Genomic DNA, 23053 nt, shown 5'->3' with positions numbered 1-23053 from the left:
TCTTCTAGTGTCTTTCTGAGAGACTTCTTAAGAAGCCTACTAGAATTCTTGAGTTTGAACAAAAACATAATTATTCATTATAATTTAATGCAGTTAAATAAAACAGGTAGATATTCCTCTTAATGCCCACTTTCCTCAGTACAGTATCTGCATTCAATGTAACATGCCCAAACTGCATTAATTTCTCTTACATAGGTGGATGGTTGCCCAATCACATCATCTTAAATGTCACCACTGGTGGATACCTTTTCAGATATCTGATACCAACACTCCGGCTATATATTCACACAGTGGACCAATCCTAGCCACAGAAAGAAACTCCATCATGTCAATATAGGCATAGATAACATGTTACTAATAACCAAGAAATTATATCAAAAATAATTAATGAAAAAACACTTTTTAATATCACAAACTATTTTTTATATGATGGAGAATCCATGCCTAATTGGCATGGTTCCATCACTTGTGCCACAATATTGTTCAAGCAACAGAGCAAATATTTCAGGGGAAATTGTTGAACAAAGAGTTTAAGGAAGAACTGAGAAGTATGCAAATAATTTAGAGGGGAAATTTTTTACCTTGAGATATGGAACAATATCCATAGTAATTCCATTATATGTGTTTATCGATCAACCAAAGAAGGAAGCATCTTCCTTACTGAAAAAAAATGATGTATCAGGAAATTCATGCACTAACAATTTATAAGTATCAGTAAAAGCTAAAGAGTCAAATTTTCAAATTTTGCCATGGATATGCAAAATTTGCATATGCAAAAAAATGCAAATGAGCTGCATTGGGTACTGGTTTGCTTCTGGGTCCAATTCAAGGTGTTATCACCTTTAAAGCCCTACATGGCATGGGGCCAGGTTACCTGAGGGACCGCCTCTCCCCTACAACTTCAACCCGTCCCACCCAATCACACAGAGAGGGCATGCTCCGGACCCCCTTGGCAAAAGAACTCCGACTAGTGGGGTCCAGAAGGCGGGCCTTCTCTGCTATAGCCCCCGCCCTTTGGAATATCTTGCCCCCGGAGGTGAGACAGGCCCCCTCACTCCCAGCCTTTCAGAGGGACTTGAAAACCTGGCTCTGCCATCTGGCCTGGGGTGGGGAGGAAAGTCATCAGATGTGGGGTTGGCTAGCCCCCTAGAGGCCTGGTGTTGCTGCCTTGAACCATCGGCCTCCTGGATTTTTTCCCCCTTTTATTTCTGTAAATGTATACTGTTATGAATTTTAATTGTATATCTATTTATTGTTTTAATATGTTGTGAGCTGCCCAGAGTCCCCATTGGGGGGAGATGGGCGGGGACAAGTTAAATAAATAAATAAATAAAATGTCCAAGAAAAGAAGAAATGTAGAAGAAAATGAAGAAGCCCCCAAACCAATACAGTAGAACATGACTGCAGTGTTCAATTAACTGCAATGCTCCAAAAACAAAGGTGAATGTAAGCAGACGACACAAAATACTTCCATAGTAGCTGCTTTGCAGCAGCTGTTATAAAAAAAATTGAGAGAATCAATTAATTCTCCAATAAGATTTCCAGTGGAACCAATTGGTGCATTGTTTGGACTCTTATATCAAGAACTGGCCTATTTAGATGACAATTTATTAACAAAATGTGAACAAATAGGTGCACTGACAAGGTCAATGTTCTTAATACGGAGCTAGATAAATATTAAACATCTGACAGCTATCTTAAAGCCTATTTCTGTAGCACTGAGCAATGTGCAGAGAAACAACTGTTTTAATTTTCATGAAGTTTGGAAACAAACGAGTATAACCTTGAAAAGAGAAATGAGTAATGACAAAGTTAAGGTATATGCACTATTTTTTTTTTAAAACAAAACAAGCATTGCCTTCAGCTTGTTTTCTTGCCATTATTCTCAATACTCAGTGCCAAGATCAAACTACTGAAGAAAAGGAGTTCAGTATGCTGTGGGCATCTATCAAGTATTTATTTATTTATTTATATTTATTTTTCAAATTTGTATGCTGCCCATCTCCCCCAATGGGTGACTCTGGGCGGCTCACAATAATAAAAAACACAGGACTCTCCAGACATAGTCAAATCTATAAATAGTTAAAAACATATATAAAAATGGCCTAAAAACCTCCTATAATTGGCCCTAAAAAACCTGTAAGATGCTGGGGGGGGACAACCCCTCACCCCACCAGCCATCTCCATAGGTGCGGGCCCCCCTCTGGCCTCCAAGCCTTCTGGCAGAGCCAGGATTTGATCTCTTTCCTGAAGGCCATGAGGGAGGGGGCACACCGCACCTCAGGCGGCAAGATGTTCCATAGGGCGGGTGCTACAGCAGAAAAGGCTCTCTGCCTAGACCCCACCAATCAAAATTCCTTGACGGGTGGGGTCTGCAATCTGCCCCTTCTGCTGGACCGAGTGGGGCGGGCTGAGATGACCGGGGCGAGGCGGTTCCTCAGATAACCTGGTCCCATGCCATGAAGGACTTTAAAGGTGATGACCAACACCTTGAATTGGACCCGGAAACAAACTGGCAACCAATGCAGCTCACGCAACAGGGGTGTTATACGTGCCCTCCTAGAGGCATTAAGAACTGTCCACACTGCTGCATTCTGTACCAGCTGTAGCTTCCGGATACTCTTCAAGGGTAGCCCCATGTAGAGCGCATTACAGTAGTCCAACTACTTTATTATTATTATTTATTATACTTTATTATTATTATTTATTATGGAAGTAGTATCCTTCCATAATACCAGTTATAAAAAAAATCAAGAAAACGGTGATTCATTCAAGATAGATGCTTACTAATTGCATTAGTTACACTAGAAAGATAGTGGAACACTTCCCATTTGAATTCAAAGATCAGCGAAATAGTAATATAATTTAACAGCGCTTGCTTCTTTGGTTGGTATAGAAAGAGTATTTTCTTCCTATAGAATAATTCATTCACAGTTATGAAGCGATCTGGGAACTGAAAACACAAGAAACTTTTTTCCCTCCAGATTCTGAATAAAGAAGAAGACAGGGATGATGTAGGCATTGTCTTCTCAATATTTTAAATTTCTTACTTATTAACTTGGTTGAAATTGCCTCTTTTTTAAAAAGGTATATAAATTAATTAAAAATACAAGTCTTATTTTCTTTCAAAACACTTTTTTTTTTTTTTACTTTTTGAATAAATCTACCAGGAAGAAACAAGATTACTAGTATAATGTAAAAGCTGATGATGATTTCTCTTTTGGTACACCATGACAAAAATATCCTCCAAACTTCCAAAACAATTAATTGAACTAGAGTTGGCTCAACTCCTAATGGTATCATAAATATTTAAATTCAAATTTGTTTAATTGCAGTCAGTGACCAGCAAAGTAAAAAAAGAAATATTCAGAAGCAGTGACCAAATACAACACAGACAGTATAACACCATTCAATCTAAAATATTAAGGCTTAAAAACCATAAAAAGGGAGGCACTGAATAAAGTACAGTAAAACAACATAAAACTTAAAGATAAAATAGAAATAGGATAAAACAAAAATAAAATAAGAGAGAGAGAGAGAAGAAATACAGTGGTACCTCTAGTTACAAACTTAATCCGTTCCGTGACTCTGGTCGCAACTCGAGTTGGTCGCAACGCGAGGTAAATTTTCCCATAAGGTTCAATGTAAATACGGTTAATCCGTTCCGCCCTCCAAATTTGGTTGCACCGCGAGGCAAATTTCCCCATAAGGTTCAATGTAAATACAGCTAATCTGCCCTCCGAATTTGGTCGCACCACGAGGCAAATTTCCCCCATAAGATTCAATGTAAATACATACTGTTAAACAGTTCTGAAACATATGCACCTCTTCCAGCACTTGTGTCCTCTTCCTCGTTAAGATCATTACTCCTTTTGCCACAGCAGCTCCTCTGATGGCATCTTTATTCTTCAAAATAATTGAGATGGTCGACTTCGCCATCTTGTACTCCAAGGCCAGATCAGTCACACGAATACCACGATCATGCTTTTCTATAATGTCCTTCTTAAGTTCAATCGTCACTTTTTTCTTCAAAGCCTTATTCTTGCCAAGCCTGCTCTGCATTTTCTTTGGAGCCATACTGACAAGCACACCAAAAACCTTCCAAACGCCACAAAACACATCACAAGCCTCACTGAACGTCTCCTTGCTACCGCGATCTCGCCCACAGGAAGCTGCGACCGTGTGGCAGCAGGGAAAATGGCCGCGGATCCAGTTCGTAACTCGAGGCGGAGTTTGCAAGTCGAGGTAAATTTTTGGGGCCGGAGCTGGTCGTATCTCGAAAAATTCGTAAGGAGGGGCGTTCGTAACTCGAGGTACCACTGTATGTCACTGCCTGCTTGGTATTAAGATCATGATTCCGTTTTTTAAAAATCAAAATTAATTTGAAAAAAAAACCCCTCTGAGTTTGGTAAATAAAATGAAAACTATGTCTCTCTCTGAATACTGAAGAATATGTATTCAAGCTATATCATACTGAACTTTTACCAGAAATAATTATGCAAGGTGTAAGTTACTTTGATTTAAACATCCCCCTTTCATATATGAGAGTCAATTTGATGTACTGGGGCAGGTACTGGTCTAGAAACCAGGAGACTGTGAGTTCTAGGTTTCCCTTAGGCATGAAAGCCAGTTGGGTGACTTTGGGCCAGTCACTCTCTCTCAGCCCAACCCACCTCACAGGGTTGCTGTGGTGGGGAAAATAGGAAGCAAGAATATTAAATATGTTTGCCACCTTGAGTTGACCAAATATAAAAAGATGGGATAAAAACATTATCATCATCATCCTTCTCTTATTCTACAACCTGTTTCCCCTCTACACATCTTCCCACCAATCTGTATATTATGTACCAGTACAGATGGCTGTTCAGGCATGCATAAGTGAAACATGGATATCTGAGATATGGTTATCCTTTACAGAAAACACAGTACTGTAAATGCAACAAATTCTCCATGAACTTCAGAGAGAATAGGGAAAAATAGACGCTTTTGCTTTGTGGAAGAAGTAGAATGGGCTTTAGTGCTTTGCTACCTCTATTACAGTCTAACACTAAGACAGAAAAAAACACCCTTTTTTGTCCTGAAATGCAGAGAAGCCAGAAATAAGATATGGCACTCATCTCTTCTTCAAGGAAAGAAACAGTCAGTGGTAAAAGCAATCAGGAATTTTAAGACAAAATGAATAAAGTATATCCCTGTGATACGGCAGCAGATCTGCAATATTAATATAACGTATCTACTTTTTCAGTTTGTGATCTATTTTACAGCTTGAGATCATCTATTTCAAAGTTCACGTTAAACAGCTAGTGTATAATATTGAATCCAGGGACAATCTTGCCAAATTCAAAATTCATTTTTATTGAAGATACTGGTCAGAGTATCGTTCAGGCACTCAACAAATGAACATTTTTGTGGACAAGAATAACTGAAAGCCTCACTTGATATTTTTCAAGTAATGTTTGCCTTAGATTAAGTTATGCAGCTGCATAATTAAGATTTGGATATTAAAACTGTAGGAAAAAAGCAAGCAAAATTAAACAATCTAAAAAATGAAGAAAAATACATTCCCAGAAAAGCAGTAGCTGCCAATGGTAGATTGTAATTATTTCACAGTAAATGAAATGAGTAACTGGCACTGCAAAACTGACATCCAACTCTAATTCAATATTATGCTGCTTACAATAGTTAAAACAGATTGCCTCAGGAGACAGTTTAACAATCTACCTGCCCTGCCCACTGCCTTTTTAGTATTATGCAGGAAACTGGATTTTCTATTACTTCAGTTTTCATCAACAAGCCCTGAGGCCAAATTGCAATTTAACCCTACAATAATCCTCTGCTGAGAAAACTGAAAAACACTCTTCTTCTTTATATTCATCTATCTTAAACTTATAAAGGATTTTGCTGGGGAACCAAGTTAATAATGAAAATCTTGAAAAATCTGATTTTGTTTTTCTAGGATCTCTGAGAAAAGACTTCATAGTAAGAGATACCTCTTCTTTGTAAGAAGCCACTTACTCTTGGTTACAATTTTCTTTGGCATACGAGGCCTACAGAAGGGCCTAGAATTCACTATCCTGAAACTTATGTACACGAAAATGAGTAACAAAAATAAGACTACTAGTGCCGCTCTAGAATTGCTATGCATTCACTCTTTATTCTACTAGATCAGTGTTTCTCAACCTTGGCAATTTTTAGCTGTGTGGACTTCAATTCCCAGAATCCTGGCTGGGGAATTCTGGGAATTGAAGTCCACACAGCTTAAAGTTGCCAAGGTTGAGAAACACTGTACTAGATACATAAAATTTTATTTAAACAAATCAAAATGTAAATGTCTAAATTATATTTACATATTTTAATAAATTACTGGAACAAAGTAAAATATGTATTTAACTATGCAAATTTACACATTAAATTTTATACTCAAAATGACTTAAAGCTTACTAAAGACCGTTCTTTGTCAACTTCAGCAACTGGCTTCTGTTGCCACATATGGAATGGAATGGAATGGAATGCTGTGAATGACTTGATGTGACATACAGTGGTACCTCAGGTCACGAACGCTTCTGTTCATGACCAATTTGGGTCACGAACAGCACCGTTCGCAAAATTTTGCTTCCATTCGCGAACGCCGGATTGGGTGACGAACAGGATCCGCGGCCATTTTCCCTCCTGTGACACGTGGTCGTGGCTTCCTGTAGGGAGGGGAACTCTCCCTCCAAGCAATAACCGCCTCCCCACCCGCCTTCCTGTCCTCCACGCCAGAAGTCGCCTCGAGCAAGGTTAGCGTTCTCTCTCTTCGTACTGTATTTTGTTTCATATTTTTGTGGTTTTAAAAAAAAAATACATATGGTTCAAAACGGATTAACCGTAATTACATTGAACCTTATGGGAAAATTTGATTCAGGACGCGACCAAAATCGGGTCGCGACCAAATTCAGAGGGGTCAGAACGGATTAACCGTATTTACATTGAACCTTATGGGAAAATTTGATTCGGGTCGTGACCAATTCGGGTCGCGACCAGAGTCGCGGAACGAATTAAGTTCGTGAACCGAGGTTCCACTGTACTATGAAAATGCTAGGATCTATAAGATGATGTTCTGAAAGTTCCTAGGACTATTTATGAATTAATACTTTTTTTATGCCCTCTACTACTAGCTGAAGTCTATACATACATATATTGAGAATATATAAATGTTCTCAATATATACTCAACCATACAGCAAAATTATTTTCTTCAGTAGTTACTAGCTATTATTTATGAAATGTGCTGAATATTTACAGCCCAATCCTATCCTGTTTGCTAATGTCTGGACTACATTTTAAGCAAGAATGAACCAAACTGCAGCCTTAGACTTTGAGTAAGTAATCTTATTTATTACTCTTACATGTCTACAAAGACAGCCAAACAAAAATCTACCTTTGTAGATAGATAAATATATTTCTAAACCAATACATTTTGCAGTGCATGTGAACTGCAAGTACAATAGACTTGGATTATGTTGTTAGGCTATGGAATCAATGTTTAGTTCAAAGCAGTATGCATTAATCATTGTAATTACTAACAACTTGCATGACTGTTCAGAAGCTAAACAAAAATCAAAATGGGAAATAATTTAAAATAATGAATTTCTAAGACTACACAGAAAGCTGCATTTCAAAGGAAGGTTTACCAAAACTAACCTTCTGTCTGCTGACTTGTACTTGTACTGAGCGTCTATACAGCATTTATTGTTTTTATAAATATAAACATATTAAAGCTATAGGCTTGTTTGGGATCAGTTAAGTCTTTTCCAGTGGCTGAGCTCTTGCTCACTTTTCGATCACGCATTTGTTCAGAGTTCCTAGCGTATCTTTCTAATACAGACATATAGGTCAGTGTTAAAACTTCAAATAACTGAAAATATGCCCTCTTCAAAAACAACTTTCTAAAATATATTTATTTACATGATCAGTTTTCATTCTAGCAGAAAAACTCCTCTGAAAATGATTCAGATTTAAATAAAACATTATTCATAATTAGAAATACTCCTCCCAAATTGCAGGTTTGTTTTTTCCCCCAGATATTAAGCATGTCACTCCTGCTGTTCTAATAGTTGTAATAGCTAAAATAGCTATGAATGAGAAATTATAGAAAAGGACTAATTGATTAGTCTATGCATAATCACGAGTTTCTATTAAAGAAAATATACTGTATGCAAGCTCAGCCAATTTATGCAGGTTCACAAAACTTATTCTGGTATTACCATCATACAAAAAATTAGCAATCAGGTAGACAGTTAAGCCATTAAAGCCATCTCATCACTTATATACACATGGACGTTGTACTGCTAAAGTGTGTTCAAAACTACTTTTCTTGCAAGTTTTCTACAGCAGCTGTTCTTTTTGCTCATGAATAAAAAGATAAAATCACATATTTTACAATGGAGTGAAACTATACACAAAAAAGCATGGGATATTATCTCTAAAGTACAGTGGTACCTCGGGTCACGAACGCTTCTGTTCACGACCAATTTGGGTCACGAACAGCACTGTTCGCAAAATTTTGCCTCCGTTTGCGAATGCCGGATTGGGCGACAAACAGGATCCGTGGCCATCTTCCCTCCCGTGACATGTGGTCGTGGCTTCCTGTAGGGAGGGGGACTCTCCCTCCAAGCAATAACCGTCCACGCCAGAAGTTGCCTTGATTCGGGTCGCAACCAGAGTCGCGGAACGAATTAAGTTCGTGAACCGAGGTACCACTGTAGTTGTATCTATTTGAATACACTATTTTGAAATAACTCCTGTTTCCTCCAGACTACATTAGATATATGTATAATAAGCCTTCTATTATGCTTTGTCCATGAAAAAATGTAACCCAATACAATGATATGGGGTGAGAAATTTATTATTTTTCATGTGAAAATACTTCTACTTTTAGATATAAATCCAATGAATAAACAACTATCTTTTCTTTCATGGTAGTGTATATAACTTTTTCTTCCCTCACTTTTCCCATAACAAACATGTAAGGTAGTTTGGGCTCAGAGACAGTGACTGACCCAAAGTCATCCAGTGAATTTCCATGACTGAGAATGGATATGAACTCATATGTTACCAGGTCCAATTCAACATCTTAACCAGTATATTATACTGACACTCAGTGTGGTACTTCAGGATCTTAATAAATGAGCCTAAGTTACATTGGGCAACCGGAACTGCTACAGTTCCAGTAATATCTAAAATTAAACATGTAATTCAACTTTTTCCAAGGGACTATCCCGAACAACCACCTATAATTAGTTTGAATTATCATGTAAAACACATTATTATAGGGCTAGCTTACTTGCTTTTGTTTCCTAAATATATGCCATAGGCGTTGAAAATATGGCTTATTTATGCCTGATTTTATATACATTTTTCTTCCCAACACTAAACAATGTCTACTCAACTGCATATCGGTAAGAATGGTTTGAACAGAAAGTTGCTTTAAAATGCCCATTGTGAAGGTCTAAGATAGGACTAAGCACAAAGCAAAGGAATCCAAAGCAAAGTAAGTTCAAAGGATGTTATTCTCAGATAAGGAGGTACTGAATAAAACTGTTTGCTAAATGAAACTCAAACTAAAATTAGGATGATTGAAAAAAATCATATTTGATTTCAACAGAATCCAGATTCCACTGATAATGAAATCCTATCCAGTAGGAAATAATTCCTGATGAATTTTTTGAGTCTTTCTCTCAGGTGAATGAAAAAACCACCTTCAAACTTCTACTGCAAATTTCCATTAATGTATATCTTATTTTTTCAGTTCAACTGAGCTTTCTAAAAAGTTTAGATTTTCTAACTTTCTGACAATGGCAAATAATGTATCTGAAAATCTTGCCCAGACAACTTAAAGTGATTAAACAACATACTCCACTGCTGAGAGATGGCATAAAATGTTACTTTCCATGATTAATTCCTAACATCAACATATGGTTGGTAGGCTACTCTTAATAAAACCTTTTTCTTATTATATAAAATCCTTTATTTACTTACATTATATATATATATATATATATATATATATATGGGAAAAAGCTATACTTTGCTAATGGCTATTCAGCACAGTAAGATACATATTCTATTTATTTAGCACTAATAGCACCAACTCTAATTATTATCTAGAATTTAGAAGTATTTATCACCATAATTTGACAAATACATAGGAAAATAAAATTATATATATTGAAAAGCTTTCTGGCTTTCATCCATAATGAGAAAAAATAAAATCTTATTTATTTTATTTAGAAACGTATATGGATGCCTACCTTATAGAAGATAATCCTAGGCAGCTCATAATACTATTAAATAAAGAATAAATAAAACAAACCAACCCCACAACAGCACATATCCCAAGCACAGCCACAACATTACATAGACTCCCCACTGCATTTGTTGGGCTCACTTCTATCTCAGCCCAAAATTATTGCAAGAAACTATTCAATAAGTTTCCATGTTTCAGAAGAATAAAATTCCACTCCCTTCAATGCGGGCTCAGTCTAGTTGAAAGAACCTCTACCAATGGAATAGAGACTACAGGTGAGAACTCCAGAACCCATAGATCATATTCATCCTGCAGAGCATCTAATTAATATGCATCTGATTAATAGTAAGTAGAAAAAGATTATCAGCATTACAATTGAGTAATCATATTGCATTTTACAATTAATAAAGCCACCGTGTTTCTCTATGACCATGCATTACTGACTGAAAATGATGATCAGTTCTGTGTTCTATCTTATGAATAGAAGAAATATTCTTTACTGTGAATTTATGTGTATAAATATTTCCTGTGCAATATGCCTCTCTCACCTGTTGCCTGCTTGTTTTTGTAGTTGAAGTACTCATAATAGAAATATCTTCTAACATCTGAGGGTCCAATTTTCCAGTAACTATTAAGCTAAATATAACTTGTCAAAAGCAAATAAAATACACAATTGGTTGTGTATTTAAAGAAACCTGGTAAACAACAGAACTGTCAACAATCTCTGTTGACTCAGCCATGTGAATCACTCACCTACTGCAAAGAAGATACTGAGTTTTCCCCTTCACCAGCATTACTATGTTATATTTGCATATTAATGATGCACCTACAGAACTTTTTAGTGTCAGCAACGGGACCCTTCGTTCCTTCGAAATCAAACAGAACAAGTTTCAGCCAGAGTACTACATAGTTCCATACAGGTAACTAATTCTTTGAAATTCTATTATGCTGAACTTGATAGAATGTAACAATACATGGGCTATTAATTACCTTAAGGAAAACCCAGCCGAGGTTGTGCATATTAATTTTCCCATAAAGGCAGGCCATAATGCAGGAGGAAATTAGGCATTTGATATAACTACTGAATGTGAAGATCATATATGAATTCAATCATTCAGTTTTGCAACAACAACAACAAGGCAATTTTACAGGAAATAAAAATGTTAAAGGTTATTTTTAAAAAACACTACCTGTGCAAAGCATTCAAATGGTGTGCCTTCCAAAGCACACTGTGGCAAACAAAGCACTTTTTCTGCAAGTCTTAAAGAAGCGTCTCTGGAAGGCTGGGGACAGCAGCTTTGAAGGCTTTATCTCATACAGTAGTCTCTGTGAATGTGTGATGCACAGCTGCTTCACTTTTCTGGTAGTCCCAGTGGGAGTAGAACCTGTCTGTGCACATGCATGTGGAGACAACCGGGAAAAGTCTTTGAATCAGTGACACACTAAGCTTTCTGGAGGATGCAACTGCTTTAAGACTATGAGGAAGTGAGCTCCGATTGTACTAATGTACCCTAGAAAACGTCCTTTGGAATGCTTTCTGCAGCTGTACTAATTATGAATTGCTTCATTATCACAAGGAACAGTAAAAAAAAAAATTGAAAATAACCAAAAAGATTCTTGGATACTAAGTTAATTTTTTAATATTGAGATCACCACCTGAGTCCTACCTGACTCATTCTTGTCCCTTCTTTGCTTGATATATAACCATAGTTCTGCCGTGCTATATAATGCTAGGATGGCAGGGATATAAAAAGATATAAACTTAAAATATAAAGCACAAAACTTAATATAAACAAATAACTCATACCATGGCTTAACTGTTCCCATAATCCATTATAATTGGATTTCTACAGCAGATCTCTCAACCTTATTTCAGCCTATTGTACAGTAGTGTTTTGTGAATCCAGCCAATACAGCCTCCTTTTGACTTTCATGCTTTCTTCTACTGAGCATGGCTCTTTCAGGTAGATATCTCCTTTCTATTGTCTGAAGATACTTTCACGGAGCCATTCAGGCAATTACTGAGATTTCTATTTGGTAGAGGAGAGATAAACATGTGAAAGAGTGGAGAAACCTCATCCTCCCTTCTGTTGCTTCGGACAAAAGATTTATGCCCATTTTATCCACAGGAACTTAAAAAGCAGATTGTAAACAATTCTAAAAATCAGAAGATACGGGGCAAGGAAGGTAAACATGGGAAAAAATGGAACAGGATACTATTTTGGAGATTGATGTTGTGGTACAAAAATGGGGCTGAACTTCAGCCAGCCCAATTTGCTATTCTGACTGAACATCCATACAACTAGCTCTGATGTTCAGTCAGTGGAAACTGAGCTCCCTATATGTGGAAGAATGATAATGTTATCTAGTCCAACATCACACTTCTCAAAACTATTTGCTGCTACCTAAACATGCAACAGCTGGTCTGTAAATACTTAATAAGGAAAAAAATAAAGATGTGCCACTGGGTAAATTTAGGAGTCTGTACATGTCAAGCGTGGTCAGATAGCACAAAAGGTTCAGATCAATCTCCTATATCGATTCTCTGCCATCTGTTATGATTGCAACAAATCACCTAACCAGTATGCCAGCTGTCTAAAGCAACTGATTTTTCAAAGCATTTTGTCTCTAGATTCCATATGAACATATCAGAAATGTTTTCAAAATTAAAACTGACCACTTACAGCAACAATGAACTACAAGATCTGAAAACAGATAACAAACAAGGAAAAAACCCAAAACCAACTTTTTTAGAATTGATCTTTTAAAGTTCACTATGTTTTTCCAAGAGTAACAGAAAGGTATTTTAATGCATGGAAAGAAATAATCCAATAAAGTTGCATAATACTTGCTAATTAAACAACTAAATACTATGAATTCCACTTACAGAGACAAAATAGATGATACATAGAAATACCATATTTTACTTAATGGATAATTTTTTTATGATTACTGATAATTGACAACAATAATTTAACGAGAAAAGCTACAGCTCAAATCATGAAGCCAACAAATCTCAAATGTATAAAAAATTAATGACATAATGAAAAGCAGATATTGTCAGCTTATTAAAAATCATCCTAAACGTTTTAGACACACAAAAATACATAAATCAAGATAAAAACGTTTTAAATAAATATTTTTAAATATCTAAGTGCAGAGAATTTTGGAAGATATTACCAATTGAAAATGTAAATATTAGTATTTTATTAGAATTAATTTATTATTAGAATATTAGAACTTCTGGCAATTTGCTAGTAGATACTTTTTACTACTGATTTTAACTATCATTCAGACATTAAAACAATATACGTATTAGTCTCATAACTGAATTTAAATCACATTATGAACATTTTAAATGTGTGTTCTGCAATCAAAGTGCTAAACAATCCCCACTAACCATTCCATTTTGCTGTTGGAAGTTAATGGGGTTTGTAAACCTACCCTGCTTCCCCTCTGTGAGGGGAAGTCAATTATACTGAGCCACAATTTCCTTAACTGCAGTTGGTTTAAAAAGCGCATACAAACTGCACTAAGCCATAAACAATAGTTTATAAAGCATTCACATTGCCTGAGTACACCCAAAATGCTAAATCAAAACCAATTAAACATGCTAAACCAAAACCAATCAAACCAGATTATGGCTTACAACACTCTTTGTCAATATATCTTAACTTTCACAGTGTCAAAGGCAACAGTGGGCAGAATGCTGCACCAATCAATGAACCTAAAAAAAGAAAAAAACTACTAAGAGCCAAATTCTTCCTCAGTTACAGGGCCACAGGATGACCTTGAGCAAATAACTTATTCAAATGATTTCCTATTTGCATTTTGGCACAAGAATGTCTATAATTATGGTTACATATTATCAGAATGTTTATGTATACTACTGTATATACCTACTATAATATGAGGTACATTATGCCCCCCCCATCTAAAGGGAAAAATTCCATTACTGTACATAATATATGTTAGCTGCCTCCCTCTTAAATTCACAACAGTCCCATGGGGTAGGTAGGCAACTGCTACAGCTAAGAGACTTAACCAGTGAATCTCTCTTTTTTAATTTAATATTTTTATTTAACTTCCTTAACACACACAATTGACAAAACAATCTTTAAACTGAAAGGAAAAAAAAGAAACCAAAACAGAGGAAAAAAATTAGAAAAGAGACTACCTCAAACAAAGAATATAAACTAAGAAAAGAGGGGGAAAAGAAAAGAAAAAGAATCTACTTTATATTTTATACTTATCAATAGTCACTGGTCTATTAATAAATAGAGCGAATCTCAGAAGTGAGAAGGGATTTAAACCTGGATTCCCCCAAACTAATACTATTTATTTATATACAGCCACATTCCACACAGACTCATAACACTACCCAATAAAAAACAAAATACCTGTAACAAAAATACAGAAATAATTCCAGAAATAATAATCCTTAAAACTGTCCAACCCGTTCACAAATATTGAAATCAAAAACATAGTCATAGATATATGGGTGACAAATCTTAATTAAATGCCCTTGAGGTTTGTGTCAGGAGTGAAGACTTCTGTGGAAGGTTGTTCCACAGGTTAAGCACCACCACTGAGAAGCACAATGATCTTGCTCTGTCCCGGATTTCACATGGGGAAATCCCCTGGATGGCTCAGCATCCCAACCTGAGAAACATATCCTTGTATGTCATGTTGACTACACCTGATTCTCAATGAAGGTGTAGTTCTTTGTCATGCACAGTGCAGCCATAAAAGGAGCTAGTATGTAATCTGTACCTGGATGCCACATTCCAAGAAAAAACCTAAAATGTCATTTATTTCACAGGTCGTTTGTGAGACAAGTATAAGTTCTTAAGGCAATCCCTGGGAGCTTCTTCTAAAGCAAGTACATATCCATGAAAGATTTCTACCTCTCTAACAGGCTGCCTACGGAGTAAGTTTCTTTAAACTAGATATATTTATGGGGGGAAATCCAGGACAATGCTGAACTGCAACTTCCATCAGCATGACCCATGAAGGTGGGGATGGAAGTCCCCTCCTTGGGAAACCTTTAGTACAAAACTCCGAGGAAGTGAGAGGACCGGAGCGGGCAACCAAACGTGCAACCTGAAATTAAATGAGAAACAGGGCAGGTCGGTCAGGAAGAGAAACCGCTCAATTCATTCCCACAGTTGGAAGCTGTGCGGGAAAATCGTAGCGGAGAAGTAAAGCAGCTTTGCGGGGCCAGGGGAAAACGGGGGGCGCGTTCCAGCCAAAGCGGGGTCGCTTTTCTCGGTGGGGGGACGACTTTTTCAAGCGGGGCTGGCGCCCTTGGCTCGGAGACTGAGCTCCGAAGCTCCGGCGGATCCCGGAGACGGTCTCTCACCTTCCATACGCTCAAAGCGAGGCGGCTGTTGCCCTTCCTGCCTTCTCCCTCCTCCACCCCTCGCGCGGGGCACCTCGCGGCCTTTCCGCGGCTGGGGAGCTCAGCAACGCGACCTCGAGGACTCCTCCCCGACAGGCTGGGCCTGCAAAACACCCGGCCGGTTGCCCCGCAGAAGGGCGGGAGTACAGGCATAACGTTACGGGCTGCCGGGGCGGCCCGGTCCCGCCTCCTCCCCGCCGCCGATGACAATCCGAGGTCTCGCCTGGGCCCCCACTCCGCTCCCGCCCCCCCGGGCTCGGTGCGGGAAGTGCGCGGCCTCCCTCGCGCCTGTCCCGTCTCCTCCGTCCGTCCCCGCGGCCCCGGGAGCGGCCCCGTAGAGGCCGCGGCGGCCTTCGGCGTCCACGCGCCTCTCCCGCGGCCGTCCGCCGGGAGGGGCAGGGCAGGGGCGGTCCGCGGAGGCGAGGGGGTCGCGTCAGCCGCGGGAGGCGGAGGTGCGGACGTCAGGTGCTGGCCGCGGCGGCGTCTGGGGTCCGCTGCTGCCGCGGGTGCCTTACCTGCCTCGGTTTCGCCATTCCTGCTCATGCGAAAGGGGGACGGGCCTGGGCGTAGAAAAAGTACGGGCTGCGGCGCCTCTGGAGCACTCTGCACTTGCTCAAAGGCACTTTAGAACTGCAGCGGCAAGGCTGAGAGCCCTGGCTCAGCCCTCCGGCTGAGCCCTGCTTGCCATACCTTCTCACAACACGGAAGGCGCGCTTAAATGGCAGTCCTTTCTTGTAACTGGCGTGAACGAAGCAGGAACAAGGACTCTGGACTAGGAAATCAGCAGCGGGGATGGACATCTGAAGGAGTAAAACTAATGCTAACACCTGTACCCAAACCTGTAAAAACGCAAGTTAGCCTCTCCATTAGCTTGCCTGTACAGGCACAGAAAGTTGCAGACACCAGCTCCCGTGTTATTGCAACAATACTAGTGTTTTTAAATGCGAAAATGGGAAGTAAGCACAAAAGCTGACTTTTGCAGATACTCGCTTTGCTAATTGTGTATTTTACACTGTAAGCATAAATCTAATCCTTGCTATCAAAATGCTATGATGATCGACTTAGCAATGTCATTAGTAATCAGCATTTATTGTACAACTATACATGTATAAAGGTGGTTTGTATGCCCTCTTTCAGTGGACAGAACACTGTCTCCTGCACAGTTTAATAAACCTGGGTCAAGCAGATCATGTAGTTTCCATTTGTCAGTTGGGTCTTGGGGAATTTTTCCCTACACATCCCTCTATCTACTCTCTCCATCCTTTCCCCAACTTGCCCATTTCTAAGGCAGCAACTTTTAAAATCTCTAAAGTGCAATTCCTTTGTGTGAAGCAAAAACAGTCCTTCACTTTGCTTTGCTCCTATCACAAACTCTGCCATGAATTGCCTGCTTTGCCCCATGCCACCCATACATCCCTTCTCTCTATTCCAACTCTTGATTTCATCTGCCCCCCCCCACCTTTGTGTATTGCAAGGTTGATGCCTGAACTATCAGCCAGTTTGCTCATGAGCTAGCCTCCCCTCCCCCAGCCCATCTCTCATGGTTTGCATCTTCCCACCCGGAGTCCTCAATGCTCTAGGGTAGTGTTGTCCAAACTGGCTGGGGAATTCTGGGAGTTGAAGTCCACTCATCTTAAAGTGGCCAAGTTTGGACAACACTGCTCTAGGGCAATCTAGAATGATCTGAGCTGCAAAATTCCAGACAACCACTAGAGGGCAGTAAAGATAGACACAGAAGGGTTACTTTTTTGCTGCCATCTAGGATTATATTTTTGTGGCCAGTCTTGTTACTCTATAGCAGGGTTTTTCAAACTTGGCAATTTTCAGCTGTGTGGCCTTCAGCTCCCCAAATTCCCCAGCCAACATGCTGGGAGTAGAAGGCCACACATCTGAAAGTTGCCAAGTTTGAAAAACCCTGCTCGACTGTGAACTCTGTATCCCATAATCCATCTCTAGCACAGTCCACATACCATCTCACGCGTTACATGCAATTCCCATCTACCTTTCCTGCATTAACCTCATGAGGAAGCCAGTCTCTTAGGTCTGAGTGCCTGATCCCAGACCTTCAAAACAACGTATTCTCAGTGTCTGCACTCCTCTGTTTCCTTGCTCTTTCTTTTCCCTTTCCTAGCAGTTCTCCTGTACATTTTGGTCTGTGGTACCTATGGTATATTTCCTCCCCACCACCAACTCTTGGCACTCTTCTTACCTGGTGATCTTTGCCTCCATTATCTTGCATCCTTTGCTTCTTACTGGAGTTGTCCAGTATCTGATCCAGGAAGGAGCCTGCTTTTTAGGCTATTGGAGAGCGCGGCTTTGAGAAAAATCAGGGGAATCCAGGAACTAGCAACTATAGATTTCTTTCTGCCTCTTATTCCTCTTCCTCATCACTTGTTTCTTGCACTTTGTGGTCTGAAAAAGCCAACATGGGTCTCTTAACAAGCTGACGTCCAAGAGCACTGGATCGGTTCCTCTTTTGGGTGCCCTTCATGTATTAAATCCTACAGGCATCCGAAACGCTCTCCTGTAAATCTCGCTGCTTTGAGGCATTCTGCTTCTTTTTGTTTCGTTTTTTTGTTTTTTGTTTTGCTTCCCCTCTTACCACTGATGGTTTCCTTTCCGCAGGAAGAAAGGTGTGCTCAAGAAACTATTGTACTCTTTCAGTGGCAAACCTCCTACTGCTGAAGGGAGGTTGATAAAGAATCTCAGTTAAGTCATGTGATCCTTTGCACTCTGTTTGCAGAACAATGTTGACAAAGGCAGACGCAGGTTGACTTGCTGGAACACAGAACTCTAAGACGTTTGCCGGAAAGGGAGTAGATGGCTCGCTGTACTTTACTACATAATTAGTTGTTTCAATACCATTGTGAATAGTTACTATTAATAACTGAATTATCACTCTTTATGCTTCAGTATTTCATTTCCCTCTGGTATAATTGTCCACAACTGCCACAGACAAACCAATTCTGTGTGTAGATACTTGTATCTCTGGTTTATATCTCATGTATCTGATGCAACGGACTGCAGTAAGGAATGCTTATAGCATAATAAATGTGTTAGCTCTGGGGGCAGAGACGCAATGTGGAAACCCAGCGATATTTGCAGTCTTGGGTATGGCCCCCAGAAACCTTCACATTTTTAATAAAATCGGGCTTGGTTTTTCTCCTGGAGTGTATGCTAACAGGGCAGAGCTAAGCATGACTCACAATCCAGAAAGGATTCTGTCCTGGACTATTTAAGATATCACAGAAATGTATTGAACCTGTTGGAACAGGTTAAAAGAAATTGCCTATGAACATGCACAACGTACTTTCCTTTTGCTGTGAAACCACCTTAACACTGGAATTAAGAAGAACAGAAATCCAGTTCACAGCACATGCATTTCAAATAGGTCTGAATATTGATGTTTTTAAGTAGAGATTTAGCCGGCTACTTCAGTTAATTAGAAACATTAATTTCAAAGTTACAGGTCTGTTACACCCATCATTTCTCTTTCTCTTTACTCTTTATTCACTGTTCTTTAACATACCCATTTTGGGGTTTTTATTGGTGAACTTTCTGCAAGTACAAAGTATTCAGAAAAGAAAAACAAATGGTTTAATTAGATTCATGTTCATCTGTATCTCTATAGAACAGGTGCATAGAGCTGTCAGCTTTACAATTATAACCCGTACTTGAATTAAGGATGGGAAAAAAGATGGATGCAGAATGTAGATTAAATCATCATCATAATAGCAATTTATAAGTTGCCTTTATGAAAGACATTCAAGAGAGTGTGTAACAGGAAATTTGAAAACACACAAGGTGAGTATTAAAAGCAACACAAAACAATATAAATCACTGAAATACACATAAAACACAAAACATGTTGCCAGATTTTCATTTTTCCCACAGCTTTTAATAGCAATAGTTAAGCAGGCTATCGCACAAAAAGATGCTCCTAGTTGCATAGTTTGCTAGGACTATGGGTATTGCAGACTACATTTAGAAATCTTTCACTATTTCTATATAGCACATGGCAAAAAAACTTCTTTTAACCATAAATCAGCAGAGCTACTGCTGAATCACCATCTGGACAAAAAGACGACTTTGGGATGTATGTATGGGAGGGAGAGAGAGTAAATTGTATTATAGATTAATGCATGATTTTAAAAAATATATTAAAAATAAGTCCCACTTGCATGACTTGTGCCAGATACATTATTGTAGTTAGTAAATCATGGTTTATATTATTGATGGAAGTCTAGCTAATTCTAGTTTCTTAATCAAGGAACTACCAAGGAGAAAACCATACCCCCATCAACACTGGCAGGGCAAGCTACTGTATATAAACAGGGAGCAAACCTCACACTCATTAGCACTGATGATGTTACCTAGTCGGGTAAAAAAGCGTCTGCAAGCAAACAACCAAGCTCAGGGAGCACCAAAGACTCCACAGTTCAACCCTGAGCTACGTATGTTCTCTGCTATTGGAATCTAATTTCTTAAGCAAACCACTGCTTAGGGAAAATGGGGGGACGCACCTTGTGTCTCTGTGAGCACGATCACAGCTGATGACTTGGTCAATAAGATGCTCTCTTTGAACAATTACCAAACAATAGCACAGACCAAGTTAACAAGAAACAATCCTCCATTAATTTTAATGAGTTGCTGCCTGAATTTAATGAATCAAAACAAAATATATAGATGCTAGAATTAAGCTAGGCAATTATGAGTCCATCACAAAGCTTGCTCTGGACATTAGCTAATACGCTTTGATCAGCGGTGTGGTGGACCATTCATTCCTGAGAATGAGATGAAAAAGGGGTACGCATTTTCTTGGATTTCACACTGATCCAATTAAATAATTCAGAATAACTTCTAAATGTTAGCAACCAACACACTTACTGATCTTTACGATGAGAAATATACACAGTGGGATCTGATTCCTCTGTTTAGCCTGAGTATCAAGATGAAAATACATGCAGCTGGATAATTTACATTTTTTCCCCTATAGCTGTCTTTAAAAGATCTTATAGTGGACATATTGTACTTAAATGTAATTTAAATGTTTTCCTACACCAAGGATTTTCACTCATTAAAACCATTACATTCCAGTGCTCTATCTCTTAAATATTCTGACATGTTTGAATACTGACCACTGAAATGATAGTTTTGAATCTGCAGAGGATTAGAATGAATCCCCAAATAAAATTTGCACTACTGTACTAAGTTTAATTTCTGCTTAACAGTTATAAACCTTGCCTCTATAAAGATAGCATGTCAGACTGAATATACCATTAAGTCTTGCTGAACAAGTTTAATCTGATTCTTCATACATGCTTTTTTTTCAAAATGTGGAAATAATTATACTATCGGAGCAGCTTTGATCTGTCTAGGTATATAGCACACCTATTAAAACACCCTATAATTATTCCCTCTTATATTTCAATGATACCACCATTAAGTAATAACACACCATTTCGAAATATCGGTGGACACAATTGGAAAAACCTAACTCCAATCACAATGTGAATAGGAAATGCATTTTAGAATAAGGAAGGTATTTGGTTGTCATGGATAAGTAACAGTGATTTGAATTTAGGCAGAGAAATATGCAAAGTAACTCATTTTACTTCACTGAAGTATATAATTAAAAAGAGTAAAGTCTCCTTGAAGCTGAGATTGACTTCCATGGATACATATGTGCAGTTTTCTTGGTCTGATAAAGAATTATAGAGTGTATGGGCAGGAGTTCATCTGGTCCATTTCCCTGGCCAGTACAGGGATATAAAATCATGGCACCCAGATGAATGGCCCTCAGCTTCTGCTCAAATATTTGTGTAAACCACCTCCCGAGCCATTCTGTTCCATCACTGAACAGCTATAGAAGATTAATTTGGAATTCCGCATAAAGTCTGGCCTGTAACTCTGGACTTTCTAGATCAGTGTTTCTTCAACTTTTTTCTCTCAGGACCCCTTCCCACTTTTAAAAATCATGGAGGAACTCAAATGAGCTTTTGTTTATATGGGTTATATTTATCAATATTTACCATATTAAAAATTAAAATGGATGCATTTGCTGCTCCTACCGCTTCTCATGATTGTTTGATGGGATTTTAATATTGTATTATTTTTCAACATAGGCTGGCAAATAATTTTGATTTTCCGGTCAGCCAGGTTCTTTTTTTACTTATATGTGTGTGTATATATATTGTGTTTCTTTTATATATAAGCCGCCCAGAGTCATTGAGGAGTTGGGCAGCCTTGAAATGAGGCCACTACAGATATACATGGCTATATATACTTAGCGTGTATATTGATAGAACATTCTAAATTACCTTCAAAGTTAGTCCTACGTACATCCTATTACATTTGTGTAAACAGAGCAAAGTTGTCCCTATCTAAAAGAGCCTAAGCCAGAAATCACCAAGCCTGGCATCTTTCTGGACTATCCATTCTTAGTACTTCTACCATGATGTTACTGAGTTTCAGTTTATTTGCTTTTATTCAGTCTAATGTCGATCATGGATTCAGCTCTTCTATCATTGTGACTGTTATAAATGGCGCAGGAAACAGAGCTGCTGATCATCTATATATTGATAACATTTCTTTCATCTTTCTCAGTGAAGTTCCTCAGTTAATTGTAAGTAGTATGGGAGGCAAGATGAAACTCAGCAGCCCCGAGGTACCAAGCACTTTAACCAAAATGGGACATCAGTTTCTTCTAAGAGATCCTGAGGTCAATAGACACCCCTTGTTTATCTTGTTCCAGAAAGGCATACTTGTATTTGGTCAATAGTTTGTATAATGCTCAGCTTCCAGCTGGGACCATGTCTTTTCATAAAGGAAACAATAATCTCCTCTTGAAACCAGGCAGTAAGACCTTTCTTGTTCTTATTGGTTCATAAGGGTAAGGATTGGCTTTAACCTTCTAAGAACCTCAACTGACATCATCCCATAAAACTAAATTAACAATTTAATTATACATTCCCAGAGCACTGAGCGTTGACTGGCTGCAAACTCATAATCTAGAGGCCTAGTAAGAGCAAGAGATTCTTTCTTTTCCATCTCAAAAGTATCAACAGCACCATTGACAGCATTCCCACTCTGATCCTTCTTCCTCTCCTGGCCCAACTCTCAGAATCCCCTTCCTTTCCAGAAAAGTACAAAGTTCAAACTACCTTGCCTCTTTTTTGGGTGTATGACTATATCATCAACTTCAACCCAGGACCCCACATCTGAACAAAGAGACAATACCCAATGTCTGTTTAAGAGCCAGCCATGTTGAAGGAGTTTCTGGACAATAATCTGAAGAAAGGTTTTATTTGTTCTGCTAAGTTTTTAGCATCTGCATCTACATTTTTCATTCCTAAGAGGCATAAT

The 23053-nt window shown here is 38.6% G+C and overlaps 1 protein-coding gene across 4 annotated transcripts in view; it reads right to left on the bottom strand.

Annotated features, from left to right (window-relative positions):
- Nucleotides 1–18338, bottom strand: part of ZC3H12C (zinc finger CCCH-type containing 12C) — a 75722-nt gene extending 57384 nt beyond the window's left edge. The window contains exons 1-2 of one of the 4 annotated variants that reach the window (XM_088140644.1): nucleotides 16204–16439; nucleotides 15650–15791 (exon numbers count right to left, since the gene is read on the bottom strand). Coding sequence is in view for 1 of the 4 variants with exons in the window: in XM_088140642.1 (XP_087996768.1) it covers nucleotides 17898–17917 (20 nt within the window). In the remaining 3 variants the exon portion in view is untranslated. Of the gene's footprint in view, nucleotides 1–15649; nucleotides 16163–16203; nucleotides 16440–17897 lie in introns of those variants that run through there. The other 3 variants (XM_088140642.1, XM_088140645.1, XM_088140643.1) reach the window with 3 other exon arrangements.
- Nucleotides 18339–23053: the final 4715 nt, after the last annotated feature.

The sequence above is a fragment of the Python bivittatus genome, unplaced genomic scaffold (assembly GCF_059951505.1).
Source record: "Python bivittatus isolate LINGU-HERP-01145 unplaced genomic scaffold, Pbiv_v1 ctg000340_np1212, whole genome shotgun sequence".
Lineage (NCBI taxonomy): Eukaryota > Metazoa > Chordata > Lepidosauria > Squamata > Pythonidae > Python > Python bivittatus.
The sequence above is the reverse complement of the archived record's forward strand: the minus strand, read 5'-3'. Positions and strand labels throughout refer to the sequence as shown.